The 23079-nt window shown below is 36.9% G+C and overlaps 2 protein-coding genes across 3 annotated transcripts in view; one reads left to right on the top strand and one right to left on the bottom strand.

The window, feature by feature from the left end:
- LOC132097943 (elongation of very long chain fatty acids protein 7-like) overlaps nucleotides 1-23079 on the top strand; it is a 343464-nt gene that overhangs the window by 101877 nt on the left and 218508 nt on the right. The window lies entirely within an intron of this gene.
- The window catches only part of faf1 (Fas (TNFRSF6) associated factor 1), a 72287-nt gene continuing 50627 nt past the window's right edge, over nucleotides 1420-23079 (bottom strand). For both annotated transcript variants that reach the window (XM_059503953.1, XM_059503954.1), the window contains exons 14-19: nucleotides 19670-19806; nucleotides 18935-19023; nucleotides 15401-15481; nucleotides 15162-15239; nucleotides 12119-12334; nucleotides 1420-1907 (exon numbers count right to left, since the gene is read on the bottom strand). In XM_059503953.1, coding sequence (XP_059359936.1) covers nucleotides 1824-1907; nucleotides 12119-12334; nucleotides 15162-15239; nucleotides 15401-15481; nucleotides 18935-19023; nucleotides 19670-19806 — 685 coding nt within the window. In that variant the 3' untranslated portion in view covers nucleotides 1420-1823. The remainder of the gene's footprint in view (nucleotides 1908-12118; nucleotides 12335-15161; nucleotides 15240-15400; nucleotides 15482-18934; nucleotides 19024-19669; nucleotides 19807-23079) is intronic.

The raw sequence follows: 23079 nt of genomic DNA, 5'->3' as shown, positions 1-23079 counted from the left end.
AAAGGTGTGCATGAGGAACAGTACTTTACATAAAACACATTATGTTCACTACTTATAGTTTAGCAGATCACTTAATTAGCTTTCAATAAATCGACCAAAATCCACAAAGAATCAGGATGGAACACTGAACCATCATATATCATATTTTAACTTGATCAATCACAAAGCACAGCCTTGTTTTTCTCTCATTAAAACGTGTGGAGATTACAATAAGCATTTAATTTCAAGGTTCAATGAGGAAAATAGCCATAATGGCTAATAATACTCATTAGAGATGCCTGAAAACCTCAAAGAAAACAAAAAACTAACTCTACAACATCTACTGTCAGTACTTCAGTGTCTCTGCACGTCATGTAGCATCCAGACAGTTCCTCAGAGTGGTCAATGAAGATTCTTTGAGTCCTTTTAGAATACATGATCAGTCATGTGACCAGCACTGGCTACATTCTCATGGGGGGGGGGGGGGGGGGGGTGCACACACACACACACACACACGCTCCAGTGAATTACAATGTTAACACATAAGTAGTTCACATCAGCAGTGAAGATATTTGTGCTATTCCCAGGGTTAATACCTCATTGAATCAAAATATTATATAATATTACCTTGTACACAATAATGACTGGAGTAATCTGGAAAAAATTAATTGGTGCGATGTTATTGTACTCCTGTCATAGGATTTTAAAAGAACAGTTTAATGCAAAAAACGAAAACCCTGTCATTTGCTTACCCACATATTGTTCCAAACCTGTATGACTTCAATAAAAAGAGAATTTTTCCAAGAACTGCACTGGTCGCTCAGTCCGATTCATTAACAAATCAAACATTGCTATACCCCAACATGATAGACCAAAGATTTTCATTAAAATATTACATAGATTTCTAACTTCAGATGTCTATAAAACACTTGCTATACAGCACACAAATCAAACCGATAATGTTTATGATGCTTGAGTCATTTTTGAAGATCTAATCCTCATTCAGATGGTCCTCAGAACACGGTTTCATAATTTCTGTTTGGAAAACACTCATGCAACTTTGGAAGGACATGCGAGTTCATAAATAATGTAAGAATCCTTTAAATTTACCCTTGAGGCCATGTGCTGGTTTGATGATGTCATGATGATAAAGTCACCCACACATGAAGTAAAAATAAATTTAGAGTGGCAAGACACTGCTTGTTCATATATTCTTTATATAATGTATATTAACCTAAATCTAATACAGCATCAAACTTAAAAATGGGGGGAAAGTGAGAAAAATAAACAAGTATTAATTAAACCAAATATAATCAATTTGGGTACAAGGAAGAAGCCGTGATGATGGGCTGTCCAGGGCTGTGCTAAGAATCAGGGACTCTGAGAACCTTGGGAAAGGAAATGGTCCAGCGTTCTCCAGGAAATGTCTCTTTGTATGACTTTTATTTATTTGTCTTTTTTTTTTTTTTGTCTCATTTCAACACAAAACATGTCCAAAAAGCAGCCACAGTGAGAAGTCCTTGTCTGTGAGGCTGGCTGTTTTAGACTTCCACACCTCTGTTTGTTTTTTTTTTTTTTGTTTGTTTTTTTGTTTTTTGGTTAGCTTACGTTTTGGGTGGAGAAAGAACATTACACTGCAGTTATGGGAGGAGAGTGATCGTTTATCCATGTGCTTGTGAAGGCCACGTGTGCATAAAATGTACACTCAGCATTCATATACAATGCACTGTGTGATAGTGTGTGAAGGCTTGTGTGTATGTGGGTGTGTGTCTGGTCGCTGTGGACATCATGCTAAAAGTTCTTTGCTTATTTTCTTGTTCGCCTCAGGACGTCTCAGATCAGTCCTACTCTTTGGCCTCCAGGAACAGGGTCTCCTGTGGGAAGAGTTTAGCCTCCACCAGACTCCAGGCTGGGTCTATCTGCGTTATCTGGGAAGAGATCAAGAAAAAAAAGCTAATTTGAAATGTTTTTCAATGCTCAAGGAATAAAAAAAAAATTGTGCCAATTTTAAGACCCACTTACACCAAGAAGGATGACTATAAGCACATATCTGTGGGGTATTTTGAGCTAAAACTTAACATACACACTCTGGGGACATCAGAGACATATTTTACATCTTGTAAAAATGGGCATAATAGGTCACTTTTAAAAGAATAATAATAATAAAAAAAATGCATTTTATTTAATGCCGAATTTGTAAACACCCAAGGTCACCTTACAGCAAGTAAAATAGTAAAAAGAAAATACAAAAAAGTAACAGACAAATCCTGGAAGCATTACAAAGTTCAACAGCACAACTGCATACATACAGGTATATCATAACTACAAGTAAATAGTATGGAAGCATGTTTCCGCTAAATGTAATTGTGATTTTTATCTTACTATGTGGACTTTCAATTCTGAGAAAAAAAAAGTTAGAATTGACTCTGAAAAAGTGTCCAAAATGCAATACATAAATTCAGAACCTTCTTTTTCGCAATCTATTATTTTTATTTCTTACAATTCATACCTTTTGGTTCCACTTACGAAAAAAAAAAAAAAATGGGTAACTGCAATTTTTTAATCACACAATTCTGATTTATTTTCAGAATTTATCTAAAGTTTATGTATCACAATTCCAACTTTATTCTCAAAAGTGCAAGTTATCTCGCAATTATGACTTTTTTTTTCAGTTTATATCTTGCAATTCTGAGAAAAATAAGTCACAGTTACCTTTTTTATGTGTTTTTTATTTTTATTTACATCTTATGGTGGAAACAAGCTTCCATACAGTAGCAAAGTCCACATAAAAACTGTAAAAATAACAGCACAGATGAATCACTTTTTTTTCCAGCTGATGAATACTAAAAACACTGACAGCTGATCAGAATCCATCTTTTTTAAAGAGTTCAAGCATTTCAAGAGGCAAACGACAGAACTGCAGGATGCACTTAAAATAAACCAAATGCTTTATAGACGCTAATATAGCTATCATTATAGTAATCTTTTCTTCTTGTTATGAACGGGCCATTATTGCAATATTAAGATTGTAAAAAAACAGTTCATAAGTTGTGCAGGTTAAGTCTGGCCATTCCTCCTAAACTAAGCGATGTGTGGGGTCTAGCCTTCTGATGTCATTGGTAAATGCCGTAATGTGATAATGTCCCCGTGTGAGGTACGTGTCCTGTTTCCCTTTGGGATAGTAGCTGTTTGTTATCGCAAATGGACCGATCCAAACCAAACACAATAGCAATGGGGTGAGAACTCATCAGCCACTAATAATCTCCATGAGTGAAGCCCGACTTCATTATAAAAGAGCAATGCAATCACTGGCCACACTTTTAACCGCAAACTAACTGACATTTGTGCTGACACGACCATCATCCACATCTTGGTTCAGGGATTTTCCCAGCCGATGAGGAGTGACTAGCTCTTGTGTAAGCGGATTGCGATCCTGCGCAGAGAGAGAAAAGGAGAGCGGGAGATGATGGCTGTATTGTAGTGAGCTAATAGCAGAGCGTTCTCTTGTTACACGGGCCCTCGCTCACACCTGGGTGTCCACACATCGTACGGCCACAGTGCTCAGGACAGGGGCTTAACTGCAGCCTGGTGACAGGGCTCTGATTAAGGCCTATTCTCTCCTCTGAAGACCCCTCCAGCTCTACGTGTTTGTAATTAAAACAGAGCTGAAAGCAGCTGGACTGGAAGGTCACAGGGTCGGAGAATAAAGCAGTGTAAAGCAGTCAGGACACTGGACAATATCATAAAGCTGATGGAATAAAAAGAATATATGCAACATACCGAATTTTTTTCATGAAAGCTCTATTATGCTACATTTACATAAAGGCTACATTTATTTGATCAAAAATTCTGTAAAAACAATAATATTGTGAAATTATATTACAATTTAAAATAACAGTTTTATATTTGAATATATTTTAAAATATTATTTATTCCTGTGATGAGAAATCTGAATTTTAAGCAGCCATTACTCCAGGCTTCAGTGTTGTAAGACTCTTTACAAATCATTTTAATATGCTAATTCTGTGCTCAAGAAATATTTCTTAATGTTATATGTAATTTTGAAAAGTATTCTTGTGGAAACTGCAACATTTTCTTTCAGGATTCTTTGATGAATAGAACAAAAAAAGCATTTATTTGAGATTATTTTGTAACTATTTAAGACTTTACTGTCGCTTTTGTTGAAATGAATACATCCATGCTGAAAAAAGTTAACAAAAAATACAACTTTCAAACATTAGTATAAGTAGAAATTAACAATCAAGATTAATAAAAGTACTTTTCATTGCTAATTTTTGATACCTAATTACACACGTGTTGTCAATACATTTCATTTAACTTGAAATAACGTTTATATATAGAATTCTGCTCCATAACAAAAACAATCACTCATTCTAATGTCTAAAAAACTAATTTTACATAAAAAAAATTTAATGTTTGGGATAAAGGCCTCATTGGGACACACCTGATGTGAAGCACTGCAAAGACAACAGTGAGTTCAAAGTGACAGCGTATTATCGGTGGGTTTGGCATCTCGAAGGGGGGGAAGTACAGATATCACACCCGCTTCAGCACATTAGCTGTGTTGCCCCAAACCTCATTTTAGCGTGTGACTTATGCCTTTTGTTTTTCAATCTGACCTGAGGGCACAGGAGGGGGTAGTAAGATGTCGTAAAAACACGTCGCTCCCACCAGGATGTCTTCCCTTTCTTTCATACGAAAAAACGCTTAAGAAAAACTTCAAATGGAAATGAACCCGAAAACCTGCTATAACACCACAGCATTAGATAGAAGTAAATGAGGTTCTAGGGTGGCGCAGATGTGTGCGTGTGTTTGTGTTGATGACTGTTCTCTTTTAAAGGGGAATGAGAGAAACAAGGTGGCACTCCAATGGCAGGAGACAGATGCCATGGGTGATTGTTTACATTGTTATCCAATTAACAGACCATAAGAGGAGAAGCATCTGTCAACAAACAAAGCTGTTGTTTTCCTCCACTCTCCTTGTCTTTCGCTCTTTTTCTTCCTCTCACTCCCTCGCTCTTTACCCAGCACTTGTTAGTTTCTTCAGAAACCTTCTGTTTGGCCCTTCTGAATTAAATTAGACTTCACTGTGCAACAGCGATTGCGCTTGTGCTTCTAACACCTCGACTGACACACAAACGCACACTCACACAATCTCATAAAATTAAAGTACGATTACAACCCCCCTGACAGCCTTAACCGTGCACCAACGGGGGGACGTTAAGATCAAATGAATTCAAACGTGGCCGGGTAGTATGATCTCCACTGATGAACAATACGTTCTCTGACGGCCAAAGTAAACAGAAGAAGAAAAGAGATCATTTGAAGAGTGTGGAGACTCATATCAGCGTAATCCTGAAGAGGTTTATTAAAGCAAGAAGTGGCTGTGCGATGGAGGAGAGGCCCGGGCGGCTGTTTTCTTTGGGCCTTGATGATGGCAGGTAATCCTGTTAAACCTTTAACACACTCATCTTCAACGGCCTCACACAGTCACCAAACAAACACAGGACAGCCGCCCAGATGACCACAGGAAAAGAGGCACGAGAGAGAGTGCTACTCGACTTCTGAGCCCTAAATAGAACGATGAATGATTTAACAGGCCACTGAAAAGAAGTTAAAAAAGTAACAAAAAAGTTGAATGTATACTACCGATCAAAAGTTTGGTGTCATGTTTTAATGTTTTTGAAGGAAAGTTTATAGTCCTTAGCAAGACTGCCCTTATTTGACCAATACATTCAGTAAATATTGTAAAAAATTATTACCTTTAATACATTTGCAATGTAATTTATCCCCTGAGATGGCAAAGCTGATTTTTTAGCAGCCATTACTCCAGCATTGCATCACATGATCCTTCAGAAATCATTCTAATATTCTGATTTGGTTTTAATCAATGTATTAAAACAAAATGTAACTTCAGTAGACAGATATTTGTATTAATCTGTCTGTTGGACTGTAAGTGTTTATTTTATTTTATTTTAACCATCCTCACTTTTTAAGCTATATATATATATACACACACACACACACACACACATATATATCTCAATATTGTCAATAAAATTTCCCTCTTATGCTCATTAAGGTTTCAATGATTTTCCTTGCTGAGAAGTAAAAACAGTAATAGAGTAATATATTACTATGAATTACAGTACTGTTCCATTATATTTTAAAATATAATTTATTCCTGTGATGGTACAGCTGAATTTCAGCATCTATTAAGCCAGTTATCAGTGTCACACAATCCTTCAGAAATAATTTCAATATGCTGATTTAGTATTCAAGAATTTCAAGAATTCAAGTATTTTTTAATCATGGAAACCATGCTACATTTATTTTCAGGATTCTATGATTAATATGAATTTAAAAAGGAAAGCATTTATTTGAAATGGAAATAATTTGTAACATAAATGTCTTTAGTGTTACTTTTTGATCAATTTACGGCAACCTTGCTGAATTAAAGTATTATTATAACGTATTACTATATATTGTTATTATTATTATTATTATTATTATCATTTAAAAAAGAATCTTACTCAAACTTTGGTAGTGTACAAAAAAATATAATTAATAAGAAAATCAAAAAATGCAACTTAAGGCTTAATGTAACGATTTAAGCCCAAATATTGTGGAATAAATTGATAATAAATTGTTTAATAAGATTCTATATAGCAAACAACATATATAATTTTAAAAAGAAGGGCAAATTCAACAGCACTGTTAGTGTTAATATCATCATGTGAAATTTGAGCAGTAGTTTTAGATTAAAAATGAATTTGCATCACTGATTGTACTGTGTACATTTCTACAACCAGACTATTTGAAAAGTCCTGAGGGAATCAATGCGGAGTTCACTGGAAAACAAAATAAAAGCTGAATGTCTCAGAGCATTATTAACTGATGTCACTTGCAGCTGCCAGTTCAGTTTAATTAATTTCATAATAAGTATACTTAAGGATTTACCTGATCAATAACACAGTAAAAACTAATTAAAATGACAATACAGAGTTTCATCATAAAGCAGGTGTATATTACCAGGCCGCTGCAAAGTAAACTATGCGAAGGCATTATTATAATTTAAGAACACACAGGTTTTAAGAAAGGTCTGGCTTCTGAATCACATTGTCAAAACATTTAAAGCAAATTAGTAATAAGCTGAAAGCCAGTCCTCGCTAATTCGTAGGGAGACTTGTTTAAACTGAACATCTCCGCTTTAAAAGCCAGGCAAATAAATATTGCCATTCATTAGCACTAATAAAAGGATCTGCAATAAGAGAGAAGGAAAATAAAGACCAGACACGCGAGATGTGATTTTCCCAAACAGAAGGAAAAAAAGAAAAGGGAAAAAAGCAAACCAACAAAAAAAAAGAAAAAATATATATACAGCTGAAACAACGGTTCTAATGAAGCCATTTAGGGTCCTCCACCATTAATTAAAATGCAATAGCCAGGTCTGTGTTAGCGCTGTGTTGTAGAGTGTTTATTTGGCCAATTAGGAAAGCGGTGGGAGATCATTATCAGCCTGCAGGAGCGGTGAGGGCGTTAGCGTTCGCAGTGTTGGAGTAAGACTGCTAAGGGCCGGCCGAGGGTGGAGACGGAGGGGGGAAGGAGGGTTTCCACCTCTGGAGAGAAGTCAGTTCTGGCTCCCTGCTTGTCTTTAGCATGACCACGGGATGCTAAGGGGGGTCTAAAGGCAAGAAGCCAACGCAAATTGCACAGACAGACCAGGCACTGACGTAACAGATGAGAAACTACACATCCAAATGGCTTTCTGAGGGTAGAAAGAACAGATGTGTTATCAAGCAGTGGTTTTGCAACAGGTTTGGTCTGGTGACCCTGACTTTGCACATAACACGATGACCCCAAAAGATTTATAAATGTGAATAAAAAAGGGACCTGTAAGGCACACTTTATAAATATATAATACATACATTTTTATATTATTATATTAGAAATTATAAAACATAATATAACGGTTATGTAAACAAAAACATCCTCTGAAAGCTGAATAAATTTGCTTTCCATTGATGTATGTATATTAGGATAGGACAATATTTGGCCGAGATACAACTATTTAAAAATCTGGAATCTGAGGCTGCAAACAAATCAAAATACTGAGAAAATTGCCTTTAAAGTTGTCCAAATGACTTCTTAGCAATCTACATTACTAATCAAAAATTACGTTTTTATATATTTACGTTAGGAAATTTACAAAATATCTTCATGGATCATGATCTTTACTTAATATCCTAATGATTTTTGGCATAAAAGAAAAATCTATTATTTTGATCCATACTCCATACAATGTATTTTTGGGTATTGCTACAAATATACTCCAGCGACTTGGTTTTGTGGTCCAGGGATACATATGTATAAACACATAGTATTGTCTATATTTCTGCATAAATATAACTCCAAAATTTATCAGAGTTCTGAACGTTAACAAAGAGAACCCAAACAAATAAGTTGAAAATACATACTTTGTCATTCATTTATTCAGGAAAACGATCCAATATTACATATCTGTGAGCGGCAAAAGTATGTGAATCTCTAGGATTAGCTGTTAATTTGAAGGTGAAATTAGAGTCCATCTGTTCAGAGGTGTTTTTAATCAGTGAGATGACTATCAGGTGTCAGTGTGTGTCTTATTTTATTTAAAGAACGAGGCTCTATCAAAATCTGATAATGTTTGTGGTAATGCATCATGGCACAAACAAATGAGATCTCTGAGGACCTCAGAAAAAGAGCTTGTGTTGTTCTTCAAGCTAGAAAAGGTAACCAAGCCATCTCTAAAGAGTTTGGACTCTTTTGGACTTTTGGATTGTGTACAAATGGTGGAAATTCAAGACCACTGTTACCCTCCCCAGGACCAACAAAGAACACTCTAAAAGTGTAAAAGTCCACCAGGTTTCAAAAGACTGCAGGCTAACTTCTAAGCAACTTAAAGCCTTTCTCACATTGGGCTTATGTTAATGTTTATGAGCCCATCATCTGGAGAACACTGAACAACCATGGTGTCCATGGCAGAGTCGCAAGAAGAAAGCCACTGCTCTCCAAAAAAGAACATTGCTGCCCAACTGCAGTTTGCTAAAGATCATGTGATCAAGCCATAAGAATAGTTGAGAAACGTTTTGTGGATGGATGAGACCAAAAAGGAACATTTTGGTTTAAATGAGCAGTGTTATGTTTGGAGAAAGAAAACACTGCATTCCTGTATAAGAACCTTATCCCATCTGTGAAACATGGTGGTGGTAGTATCATGGTTTGGGCCTGTTTTGCTGCATCTGGTCCAGGATGGCTTGCCATCATTGATGGAAAAATTAATTCTGAATTATACCAGCAAATTCTGAAGGAAAATGTCAGGACATCTGTCCGAGAACTGAATCTCAAGAGAAAGTGGGTCATGCAGCAAGACAACGACCCCAAGCACACAAGTCGTTCAACCAAGGAATGGTTAAAGGAAGACAAAACTAATGCTTGGAAGAGCAAGGACAATTTTTTATATAATTCCGATTGGATTCTTCTGAAAGAGGAAAGTGCATACACCTAGGATGCTTCGAGGGTAAGTAGAAGATGGACGAAGTTTCATTCTCAGGTGAACTAACCCTTAAATGTATATTAATCTGTTTATTGCATTTCTGTCTATTGTTTAAATAGGTGCTATCTATCCATCTACATACATGCAAGTTATATTGTATACATTACAGCATTAATATTATATTGTACATTTCAATTTTAAATATTTTGCATTTTCTGCATTTCTGTCTATTCTTTGAGTGAATGCTATATACATAATATATACAATATAACACATTATATATATATATATATATATATATATAGAGAGAGAGAGAGAGAGAGAGAGTGAGAGAGTGAGAGAGAGAGAGAGAGAGAGAGAGAGAGAGAGAGAGAGAGAGATTTTTCATGAATTTTTATCGAAAAAGTTGCCAAGCTCATTCATCTTCATTTCATGGTGTTGTCATTTTATTATTTGCATTTAGCTTTGTTTTTCTCTATTCCGAACAGATGTGTTACTCATTTCTGGGTCAGAAGCCACCAGCTGAGAAGCACCGTTCTACAAGCAACACACATGAGATTAGATTACTCATCCAAGAGATCCTCACGTATCCCCGAGTTGGATAACTTAAAAAAAAAAACACAGAAAACAAAAAGAACTTGTCAGATGATTGGAGGTCCCCTAAGCGCTGGTGTGAGTGGCAATGTGACTGTGCCATGACATTAATGAGTGTTATGAATAGAAAGGGAATCCTGAGGCTGCTTTTCTAATCCTTCCTCACGCTCTCGCTCAGAAGAGTGCAGGTGCATTGGATCTGTCCATCAAAGAGAAGAAAAGAACAAACAAACTCACAAACACAACCCTCGCAGGCCGCAAATGAAACAAAAGCCTTCAGACACTTTTCCATCTCTCTCTTTCTAAACTCCTCTGTTTAATCACTCTCTTATTGCTGGCAATTATCTTGGTTTTGGATGCGGGTTGGGGAGGGGGGGGGGGTGCGGTGCGGGTAAGAGAGAGAGAGAGATGAAGTTTAAACATTTGTGCAGAATTACAAATGCAATAGTGCTCATGACCTAATCCTGTGGGAGGGATAGAGCGAGTCTGTGGCAGAGATGATTTTAATTAGAAAAGGCAGAGAGAGAGAGAAAGAGAGAGAGGATTAAACTCAAGCACTGTAGTCACAGTCACAAACACAGCCTGTTTTTCCTGCTTTTGCTTCCCTCCTTTTGCTGGATACACATTTCACCCTCCGCAGAAACACGCAACTCGATTCTCCTTAGATTTCCAAACAGAGACTGTGAATAAATGCAATATAACGTGTGAAATGGTGTTTGTTGGGTGTGAGGCTACCCGAGTAGCAGTGGACGTTGAGTGTTTATGAGCACAATAAGGAATTTTGTGCATGTGTTTAAAATTGAGAGTTTGTTGGGGGCCTTAGAGCTCGTCCCCAAAGGGTTTGGATGACATGCTGTCTGGGCAGGCCTGCGCACATCTCTTGATTAATGGAAAGCCCATTTCTGTTTCCATGCTGTTAATTAGTCAGGTCGTTAAGAGCAGAGCTTGTTATCTACCTGCTGCAGAGTGCACAAATGCAGTACTTTAATGACACAAACACACACACAGGAAAAAGAACTGCTGACTGTATCTGTGAGTAGCCAGTGCACTTTTCTGCTTCTGAGGACCGCAATTGATACTCCATAAATAATTTATGCACTTGTAAAAAAATAAAATAAAATAAAAAATAAAAAAAAGGAAAAATAAAATACACAAGAGGAAAAGAAATACTAATTAACCAGGCATGGCTTTTAATTAATGTGCAGGTGTGTGACTATCTGTGGACTTGTACAGTACACACACACACACACACACACACACACACACACACATAAAGATGAGCAACAAACTTCTGCCACACGCTGGGATTAACTAGCCAATTATACACTCTATTTTTCCTGCTGAGCTGTAACACTCACACACACTCTTTGCACACACACACACACACACACGCACGCACAGTTATTAGTGCACCGCAGATGGACAGGAATTAAAAGATATTCACCATCAGTGGGGCTCTAGACTAATATCAGTCATGTTCCAGCATGGGGAAAGTTGCCCACAGAAAATATATTGAACAAGAAGGCGGCGGGTGTTCCAGGACTTTGTGCGCACTTGGGTAATTATAATAGCTGTTATGAGTGGATATGGTCATGACCGATATCAATATGATATAGATGTGTTACTCTAGTTATCTGCACCCAAATTTGCAGAAAAATATATAAACAATCCTTCTTTTTCTTTTTAAGAATATCCTTTAAAGGGAAAAGTGCTTCATAAGTATACAATAATAATAATAATAATAAATACATTAGTGATATACACACTTTATATAAAATGAATATTTATCATTTAAATATCTCATATAAAATGTATCTATTGTGTCATATGCATTTATTCATATTTATTTAAACTCGTATTTTAAACAGTGCAAAAATGTTTATTGTAAGTTTAAGGATTAGTTTAGGATCAAAATTGAAATTTGAAGACTTTTTTTAAAAAAGTCTTCAAATTTCTATAATAAATGTTTGTGTGCATGTGTGAACTCACATTTCTGCGTGGAAAGGTGGTGAGCAGTTTGAACTCGTCGGATGGGTAGCCCTTGGAGGCGATGAAGTCAAACAGGACCTGGAGTTTACAGCTGCCCAGGAACCGCCTTTCCAAAAACTCTCCGCTTGGCGTCCGGATGCGCAGCTTGCTGACTGGCTCTCCGCCCTCCTCTTTGGGCTCTGGTGGCAGGGCCTGCTCCAATGAGAGACGGATAGCCTGTGCAGGGGACATCAAAAGAGTAACATTATGGCAAAACAATCGTATCTGATTTGTATCTCATGATCTAACCACTTTATAAATACAGTTTTTTGAATGTGATGGTTTAAAGTTCTTTTAATATTAAAATGACTATAAAACTACATAATATATATGCATGGATCTTATGAAATTGCAGCACGCAAGTCGTACGTCAAAGGTCCTAAATTAGCACTCCATCTCAGCTTGAAAAAAAAAACATCGATTTTGCACGTCATAGAAATATCACACTGTATAAAAAAAAAAAAAAAAAAAAAAAAAAAAAAAAAAAACACAATGGGTGAAAAGTGAGGGATGGGGATGGGGAGGGAAACGGTGAGAAGTCGCATACACATTTAAAGAGAACAAGAGCGAAAGTGAGAGGTGAGGGAATTGCGCTGTCTCTAGTGACATGGAGCACGACCTGCTGCTCCTTTGGGCTTTTCAACTCCAGCTTGTTGTTCCTGTTGTGACACTGGGCAGCATATGCTGTGACAAAACACGCAGGCTTTATTTACACACCATAATGCAATTATATTTCGTCAAAGTGTACAACAGTAGCTCATTAGCAGCAGGTGGCTTGTGTGAGCGCGTGCCGGCCCCGCTCCCTTAGGTAGGGGCCGCGTGTAAAAGCTCTCTGGGGGGCCGAGCGGCGTCTCTCCCCAGCCCTGCTCGGGATGTATGTGTGCACGTACGTGTCTGTGTGTTTCCTGGTCCCTGCGCACAAAGGACACTAAGGAGCATCCTTTTCACTGCGCCAAACAAACAGAGTTTGTGTGTAGCACCTGACGGCAGAGAATAATGACATCACCACTCCCCCTCGGCCTTTCATGCGCTGTCTGGGTCACAAAAGAGTCCAAATCACAGAGCATTTCCCCTCTCTACTTCTCTATACACTTCTGCTGATTGTTTCCCTCCAGTGCGCCTATTGTTGCATAGACCCACCGAGGTGCTGTGGTTTGGGCGTGTGCAAGGGTGTGCGCGTGCTTGGATAGACTCCAGGTGGAGAGCATCTTACTGCCTTGTTTACACACACACACAATATCAAAAAATTAGGCACTGGAAGAAACGCAGATACACGCACTCCACATACGGCCAAATTGTAACAGCTGCTTAAGATCGCAGAAAATGAATGTATGCCATTTGAATCTAATCTTTCCCTTCAAGAGCAAGAGGTTAATTACGATTATGTGCGAATCCAAACCATGTCATGAAACGTAACGGGTGACTTCTAAGGTGCAGGAATGAAAGAGATGTCACCCGTTTCACAGCTTGGAGATTCACGTCCAAAGGCGTGACGTTTCAGCATGGAAGGAGGGAAAAAAGCAAAAACGGTCATTTGGAGTTTACTGCAGGTGATTTTATCTGTTTAAAGTGTGTGTGTGTGTGTGTTTCAAGCCTCTTCTCCCCTTGGGTTCATTACAGCCAGCAGGTGAACAACTTTAGACGCTGCTCTCATTAAAACACAAGGCTGCTGCTGAGTTAACATCTCACACACACACACACAGGACTGACACAATTACTTCGCCTCCAGGCCGTCTCTGTGTTTACCTCTCCACAATATGCCTCAAATTAAAAGCTTTGTCCAAGACGAGCATTAAATGAAGCTAAAGTGAGCTATTGTATGGTATCGTATGTTTGAAGGTCTATACTGTAGCCTACACACCACATCCTGACAAGAATGGTACCATGGCAATAGGAGATTGAACTAATTGCATGCTTTTGTTGAAGCCTAAAAGTGACAAATTATCTCATATAGCAGTTTCACCTGAGCTGGTCTGGTTAGTATTTCCTTCTGAGTAAACAGATGATAATCTGGATACTGGTGTGGCGGTTTTTTGTGTTTTTGGTGAGCAAATATCTTATTAAAAAGAGTGTGTGTTTGCGTTTGAAAGCACACTAAATGAACAAGTACACTTTGTGCCACAAACTGTCTTTAGAAAGAGCGCTAAACCGCACCATCTGTAATAAATTTGAATGTTAATACAGTGGTATTGTATTCTGCTGATCAGCTGATAGGGAAGGGGTATATTTGCTCACTCCTACATCTACAGGTGAGATTTAACTTTCCGTGACACTTTTTCATGCCGTCTTTGTGAAAGTGTCAGTGTTTTGACGTGCACCTGTCGTTTTGTACAGCTCGTATACGGGGCGATAGCACAAACACTGCAGGAGTACGCGGGCGGACTGCAAATAACTAAGTGATTTCTGCAACAATGTAAACGGTGTGTTTGATGAGAGTGCTTACGACAGGACATGAAGCTTTATGGCTGTCACTGCTATTTGTCATCTTATGAGGCGTGAAATCCCATTTAAGTGACATGTTTAGAATATCCATAAACACATTAAATGTCAATGTGAGTGAAACTGTCAGGTTTAAATTTGGACTTAAAGCACAGGTGTCATTTTTGTGCTCATTTTTTCAGCTTCAATGGATGAGAAAGAGTGGTTTTAAACATTTAAGATGTTTGCAAAAGCATTAATGGCTCTTTTAAACCAATTAACTGGAACTAACTGGTAACGGAGAGTAATAGTAACATAATGCAGGAAATCAGTCTTATTTGGCAAGCCAACAAAACTTCGCTGGGCTTTACATAGAATAAAACAAGAAAACTAGTACATTCCTGTGAATTCCAGTTCTTTTACAAGGAAGGATCATGATTACATGGCCTGTACCATGCTACATTTAAGGTGAGTTATTTAGGGTCATTCTCAAATGTTCTTCTTTTCACCAACCCCTGAGAGCTTGTCATATAAACCAGGTTATTGAAACAGTCACCAAACCGGTGAAACTCAAAGTAAACCTCACCTCTCGTTCCTCCTCCTGCTCTTTCCTGATTCGCTCCTGACGGACTTGCTCTGCCTCTTCTCGCTCTTGTGCTTCTCTCTGAAAAAAAGAGTCACATAAACTAGCAACATACTATACTTAAATAAATCAATACGAATTTTACACTATCATTCATAATACTTCTAAATAAATAACTTAAATAAAAACAAAAACAAAAAAGGAGATCCGAGCAAAAAAGGACATTTGATTTCTTGCCAAACCTTTTTACGGTCAGCCTCCAGAGACAAGCGATAAGCTTCATCCTGCTCTCTTTTGACCAGTTCTCTGGCTTCACGTTCATCCTGAAAGAAAAATATGGGTGAATAAAACTAATGTCATGAATTAATTATCTAAAATTTGAACAATTTTTAATTTCTGAAATGAATATGAACATTAATATTTACTTTTTCTATATGCAGGGGGATCCATAAGTAAAAAATAAATTACAAAATTAAATTGGATAGATTTTTCAAAATCGAAGACATAATAATAATAATAATAATAATAATAATGTTTTAAAATAAGTAAATAAATAAACAACAAGATTAGAATAAAAAATGTAGCTCTATTTTGTGGAAAAGCAAGTAGACACTGACCATGTGAACTAACTTGTCCAAATAGTCAAACTTGTCCAACTACTTACAAAAACTGTTGAGCTGTTAATATAATTAGGAAAAAAGTTTTTTTCTAGCAGTCTCAGAATTTAATTATATTATCACTACATTTCTATTATCTACATCCTACTCCAGCTAGCCTATTAATGCATGTCTATCCAGATAACAATCCCACTGGATCTTTGACGTATGAGATGATGGTTCCTCGTCATTGTCAGCAGTAATAGCCACATACTGAATACTATTGTATTGTCGGACACACTAACTGGGGACGACTGAAAGAGTATCTTATAGAAGTAAATGCATGGAGTTCCTCTACATACAATGGATGGGCTCTTTTATTATTGTGAGTGTGTGTGTGGATCCTGTTTGTTAAAACCCAGCTGCAGGTCTACCTGCTGAGACTGAAGACTGTGAATAACTACTGTTGCTTTTGTGCAGTCAGGCTCGTTCGATTGTCTACAGCCGCTTTTAAGACTAAGGGTCTTTTCTACTGGCTGGACTTTGTGTGGAAATGTGAAAGAGTTGTGACTACACAAAGCAGAGTAGAAGAAAAGGAAGGATAGAGGAGAGAAAGGAGCGATAGAGCACAGAGGCTGATCAAAGGAGAGATACATCCTCAAATTCTATTCAAACGAGCTGTAAAAGAGTGTGTGAAAACCATGTTGTGGTCTAGAAAGAGTTTGTGGGTTGATGTATGCGGGTCTCTATTCGTAAAGTCTGAACACTGAATCAACTCAGGTGAATCGGGATTACAAACAACGGGATCTTTTATCTGAGGGCTGAAAATAAGAACAAATATACACTGACTCTTCCAAACACACTGCTTTTAAAGAACTGGTCGTACAAGGCAAAATCTTTCAAAAGGACTTTCAAAATCTACTGTTATAATAAAGCAATTAGTCATGAGAGGTCATGTTTTACACTGAATTCACTATAGATAAGGGTTTTTAGATGGGATGGCATGTCAACAAAAACTTCAAGGTTAAATAAAAAATAAAAAAAATTAATGGCCTCTCACAGCTTACCGGGTTCATGAAATGGTGACAACAACCTTATTATGAAAGAATAATTACAGAGGAATGCTGGTGTGATCTTGGTGGATAAGTGTGTGCTGTCTGGGTTTGCCTGTTGATCCAGACAGTGTATGAAAGGGGTGTGTATCTGTCCATACAGATGGACAGACACAGACAGGTCACTATGAGTCACCTGACTGTATGGGGCAGGAATGACACACACACAGGGACATTTCGGTTAAGGACTTTAAAGGGCAAACCTAAACTGCCTCAAATGGCAAGCTGTTAGTGGTGGCACAACAACTAATGCTTTCAAACACTCCCACACATTTCTAAGGTGGCTCACTCATTTGTGCACAAACACAAGGTTAACAGAAGATTTGGATTCAAGCATCACACCCATGATTTGAAATGAGCTGTAATCACCAGCTTTGGTTATTACAAAAGTAATTTTAATTAATCTTTTGTAATAACCAAAAGATTAATTAATTTTTTTTAATTAATCATTCAAAACTCATTTGAATAGTTTAGACATAACTAAAATAAAGAGCTGGCAAATCAAAATGAAATGGTTATTGATACCCTACTCTAAGTAAATATTATCATTTTAGGTAAACTACATCTTTAATTTCTACCGCATAAACTGTTTTTCAGTAAACAGAAAATGAATGGAAAACTTGTTGCTTCACTTTCCAGCTATGGGCCAAATGTGTGAACTACATAAAATGCTAAATATCTCCTCTGAGTTTCCTCTGGCACCTCACTAACCCCGGCTCCCTGTTTGTGTCTGTTCACATCACATTTCCTTCACAGCCAAACAGATTACAACCATTAATTGCCACGAGCAGCAAACAGTCAAGACGCTTCCAGCAGAAATCCATCAACGTGTCAAAGTTACTCAAGCGCTCTTGACTGAGGGAAGCAGAAATTTCACTGCCTAATGGATCTAATGGAACAGATACAATTCGAAAATAACGTTTTTAACGGAACTTATTCACCGAGCTGAGAAACCGGCCTATTAGCAGATGGAGACTGAACAAATTACCTCGAGTCTAGCAGAAATATTTTCACACTGAGACAATGGCAAGGACTATGACAATTATGGCATGACATAAATATTTTCTGTTGCTTTTCCTGATTGATAATTATTCAAAGCATCCCACGCAGGGGTGCGAACTGAAAAGAGAATGCTGGGACGAGGCATGAAATGTCATGACTTATCAAATCACAGAGTCAATGTGCCTCGGGGTGACAGTAACTTGTGTTTGCTGTCTGTATATTTCCCAACAAACCACAGACTCAAACATTATAACATATAGGTGAAGAAAGATGACTAATTAGCTCAACTCGAAGTGGGGACAGACCTGTCACAACATGTAACAAAACATTAATAATTAGTGTTTTTAATTAGGCAGGAAGTTAATCTCCTCTTGAAAGTTGCCAAAGAGCATAGAGAGCCACTATTTGAAATAACCTTTCACTTAAAACCGTTTTTAATTCATTTGAACAGATGGACACATCTTGTTTGAGCTCTTTGTAAGTGCGTTTGTTTGCAGACCTAGCATTGATTTTAACAATCACATAACGCACGCAGACATGAAACACTAAAATCGCATCCTGCCAGCATTGTGTCGACTGCACAAGCATAGGCCACCGCAAGCTTACATTACACAATTGTGCTTTTTCTTCCATGGCTTGTCTGAAACCAGACAAACACAGAGATGCAGACGGACTGTCTATTCTTACCCCTCTGTGATGGGCCGACTCGTACAAGTCAGACAATGAGTAGTCATCTGCCCCAACATGCCCCTTTTTGTGGTCTAAAAATATGACTTTTGAATCTGCCTAATAAAAAAAGCACCTCAGTCACCAGTGTCTGGTATAGTGAATTATAAATAGTAATAGTAATTTTAAGTAGTGTGCATTGCATAATTTTTTGGAAGAACTGAGTTTATATTGTCACAATACACTGTGGGATTGATTTTTCCATAAAGGATACATGTGCTATCTTAGAATCTGGCCAAAGGAAGCATCTTAGGAGGCAGAATAATTAATGTGCCTTTTTTTGTTTCAGAAATGAGACCTTAAAATGCTGCCTATGAAGAGAGCTCATCTTGGACCTCACCTCATCTTTGATGTCTTCTTGCTGCTGTGCTGTGAAGATCTCCATGGCTCCCATGAGTCTCATCATAAGCTCATCCACTGTTGTGTTGCCTTCATCACACAAACAGAAAAACAACAACAATCAAACTGGAGCAGACATATCTAATTTTGCAGTTCTTCATACTTTGAGATACATGCAAAATGTTCCAAATGGAAAATAATTGCATACAGTATGACATGAGACACATTCATCTACAATTAAATTTTTATTTTATTATTATTATTTTTTTTTTTGAAAAACTATCCCAATTACTATGAATTATTAGTATGAATGCAAATCGATGCTAAAAAGAAATTCAGCAGACATTTATTAATTTGTTTAAAGATTAAATAATTAAATTATTTATGTTTTTATTAATTTAATTATGCATATAAAAATGTAAATATTTATTAAAATATATTTTAAGTAATTCAGCCCTCCAAAGACTAAATTGAGCCTAATATCAACCTAAAAGTTTTTACAATTTTGAAATAAATAAGAAACATTACCATAATAACTGAGATATGCACAAATTCTTGATCACTCAAGGGCTTCTATTATTAAACCAAAGGTTTTCTGAAATTCTGAAAGGTAATCTTTCAATTCTACCTCAAATAGTTATGTTGACAGATTTTCTGGTAGTACCAAGTAAGTTTAATTAACTGATGAAGTGTTATCTAAAGTTTTATTTGAAGTTCACTTAGATATATATTTTACCTTGAATGACATTTAATACTTCATTTGATGTCCGTTTGCCCATGACAATTAAAAGTAATGGGAACTGGTCAGTCTTGTACGTCCGAATGGTCTGTGCAACAACACTGCCAAAGTGCCTTGTACACATGGTGAGAAGTCTAAAAGGAGAGTGAGAGAAAAGAGAGAGAGCCAGTAATTTAAGTGGACAGTGGACAGCCAGCCAGTGAAACTCCCCTGAACAATCACTGAGCTTAATAAGAGTACACCGCTCATCATATTAACAGACTTTAAAACCAATTCTGCTCTCCGCTCAGAGGATGGTCCTTCTCCAAACACTCCCCCGGTCTGAATTAGTATTCATCTCTCGCTGCACAGAATTTGATAGGGCAGAGAGGATTTCTTATTCCATTACAAAGACAGAACTTTAAATTAACGTTTCGCTGAAGGAAAAGGGTAGCAGGCAGACTCGGAGAGCTCACAGTAAATGTCATAATATTAATGAATTGCTATAGAGCGAATGCAAATATAGATTAGCTTCTCTCTTCTTATAATAACATCGGCTTTAATAACTGGAAAGTAAAATAGAGTTGAGATGGAACACACTAGAGTGAGGGGCCAAGACCAGTTTGGGAGGGGGGAAAAAAAATTGAAGATTTTTTCACACCATTATCAGAGAACTATATATATATATATATATATATATATATATATAAAATTGCATCATGAGTGAGCACTTTTTGGACTCTGGGTATATTCAGACAGGCATACTACCTATAATTTATGAAATAGTATGTAGAATGTATACTGTATGCAGTAGTTATTCAGAATACACTACATGGAATAATGTATTTTTTAATTAAATACACTCCAATAATATTATTGTTATATTGCACTCATCCTTGACTCTTTTAATTACTTGCAATTACTAGAGTTAGTTAAGTTAAAGTTGAGACACAACGTGGTTATTTAGCATTTTTATACAAATAATGTTTGACAATATAGCGTACTGCAATTGAATGTTCCCTTTATTTCATATACATTTAGAAAACAAGGAAGTGAAAACTAGTGAAAATAAGAATGAGAAGAGTGACAAAGTTGTATTTAGTTAGCGTACTAAAAACAGAGTGGTTACATGGTTAACTAACAGGACAACAGGCGATCTATCTTCAGTGTAATTTGTACAGATCTTTAGATTCTACAGAGCTATTTCACTGCCAAAAAAAAAGAAAAGAAAAAAAAATCTAACATCATACAAATAACACTTGTGTTTCCAGAGGTCCCATCAGGCATTGCAGTTGGCAGTTCATTGTCAGATCAGTGATGCGTAAAGAAATCTTGAAGAATGTTTTCTTCAAGAAATCTTTTGAGTTTTCAAAGGACCTCAGGGGAGTTATTTTTGATTTTCTAGTTAGTAACACCAGGTGTTTCAAGCGTCTCATCAAGGAGGGCTTTGTAATTGGAGTGACATGCTCTCGTCTCCTTCTCAACCCTTGCCCAAGTCACACACTCTTGAGTGTGTGAACCGGAATATTTCCCCATCGCTTGAAACGACAGAGGTGTGGCACAGTATCAGACCATCTGCTGGAACCACAGGGCGTGCACTGCTCTATGACTGTTTCCCTGAGAAAACTGTTTCTCGATCACAATGATCATGAAACTCAAACTATGCATTGATTTTCAATGACACAATTGCACAGTTAAAACAGTCAACTGAATTCAAAAATGTTTCCTTTTTTTTTTTTTTAATACTCTTGTTTATTTACATCATGTTAATATAGATTTTTTTGACAATATCTTCAGTGTAAGTCTACCAGATTTATTTATTTATTTTTTTACTTTTTATCATCCATAAGGAAAATTCTCCAATAGCCCATCTGTCCACTAAAAGTCAAATTATTTAAGGTATAATTTACACCTGGTGCAAAACTGGAAAATACATTTTATATTTTGAACTGGGGATTTTGTTATATTGCTGGGAAAATAGCCTTGTGCATATCTCTTCGACATCTCCAGTTTGAGTCCTGGCTAGTGTATCTTTCCTGATCCCTCTCTCCTAACATATCCTGCCTTTCTCAATGGTTCTTTAAATAAAGGCAAAACAAAAGGGATGATCAATTGTAGCAATAACACTTTAAATAGTATCATATGGCTTTAATGATCCATAATGATTAAGGTGATTCAGTACACAATTAAATTTAACGAAATACTTCCTCCAGTGTATCTCACAGATCAGAAAAAAAAAAAAAGACCAACTTTCTTCTGACTTTTTGCTACTGGACAAGAAACTGATGTGGCTGTTGAAAAAAAAATTGCTATTATTTAGATTTTTACCATGGTCAATAAATCAACTATATGAATCATCAGGATTTAATGGATTGAAGAAAAATCAAGCTGTGTTCGAAATGGCATACTTTCTTACTGGCCAGTACACGGTTGTATACTGCCTACTATTTTTTAAAGAATAGTGTGTGAAACAGTATACAATAAGCAACAAATGTTTCAGAGTAGTGTGCTTAAGTGTTGTGATATGACAAAACTTTAATTCAGCACAGCTGCTGAGGTTGTTACCTCACCAAAAAATTACTTACCATTCTTTTTACAAAGGCTTGTTAATTAAGGATTCATAATAGTAAACAATGCTATATTGCCTAATTGAACTCATTTCATAATTAATGGACTTTACATACTGAGCAAAACTAATAATAATTGTGTAAATAGTAGTTAGGTGGTAGATAGTTATATTTCAGTACTGCAGTACATAATAAAACAGTATGCAATAACATGGTGTGTTTAAATTATCATACATAAAAATCTTATTAAATGAATCCAACTTAATTGGGATAAAAACCACCCTATACCTATACTGCTAACCACCTAATAACACTGTATTATTGATGAGACATTTTATTTCCAATTTTCAAATATTTCCTTTATTTTTAATGAAAATAATGCCTTTCTGATCTGATATGTGGTGGGGAAAGGAGTAGCCTAGAACAAGCTTTGTTAAAGGGCGGCCTCGAACTCTGGTCGCTCGTGTCAAAATCTTTCATCACACGTCTTTTATCTGCTGCGCTACTGATATTACAGATGGATGGGCATCTTTGGGCAAGAGTAGTATGATGGCATGGCATTTCGAACACAGCATTTGTATCTACTAGATACAAACCATTACACCATAAAATTGTGACCTGCAGCTTTTTCTTACTTGTACCAGTAACAAAGAGCACCTGTGGCACCTGTGGGTGCTAATTACATTCACTCTAATTAAATTTGGGCTCTGGATTAATGCACAATCATGCTGAAAGTCTGTGTGATCAGTGTCAGTGATTAGCGATTCACAGGCTTCATTCACAGAGTTAGCTTTGAAAAACACTGCCAGTCACCATCCACAATCACCAATCAGTCAGGCCTGGCTCGGGAGCGTGAGAATG

The sequence above is a fragment of the Carassius carassius genome, chromosome 21 (assembly GCF_963082965.1).
Source record: "Carassius carassius chromosome 21, fCarCar2.1, whole genome shotgun sequence".
NCBI classification, from domain to species: domain Eukaryota; kingdom Metazoa; phylum Chordata; class Actinopteri; order Cypriniformes; family Cyprinidae; genus Carassius; species Carassius carassius.
Note: the sequence above shows the minus strand (reverse complement) of the source record. Positions and strands in the feature narration are given on the sequence as shown.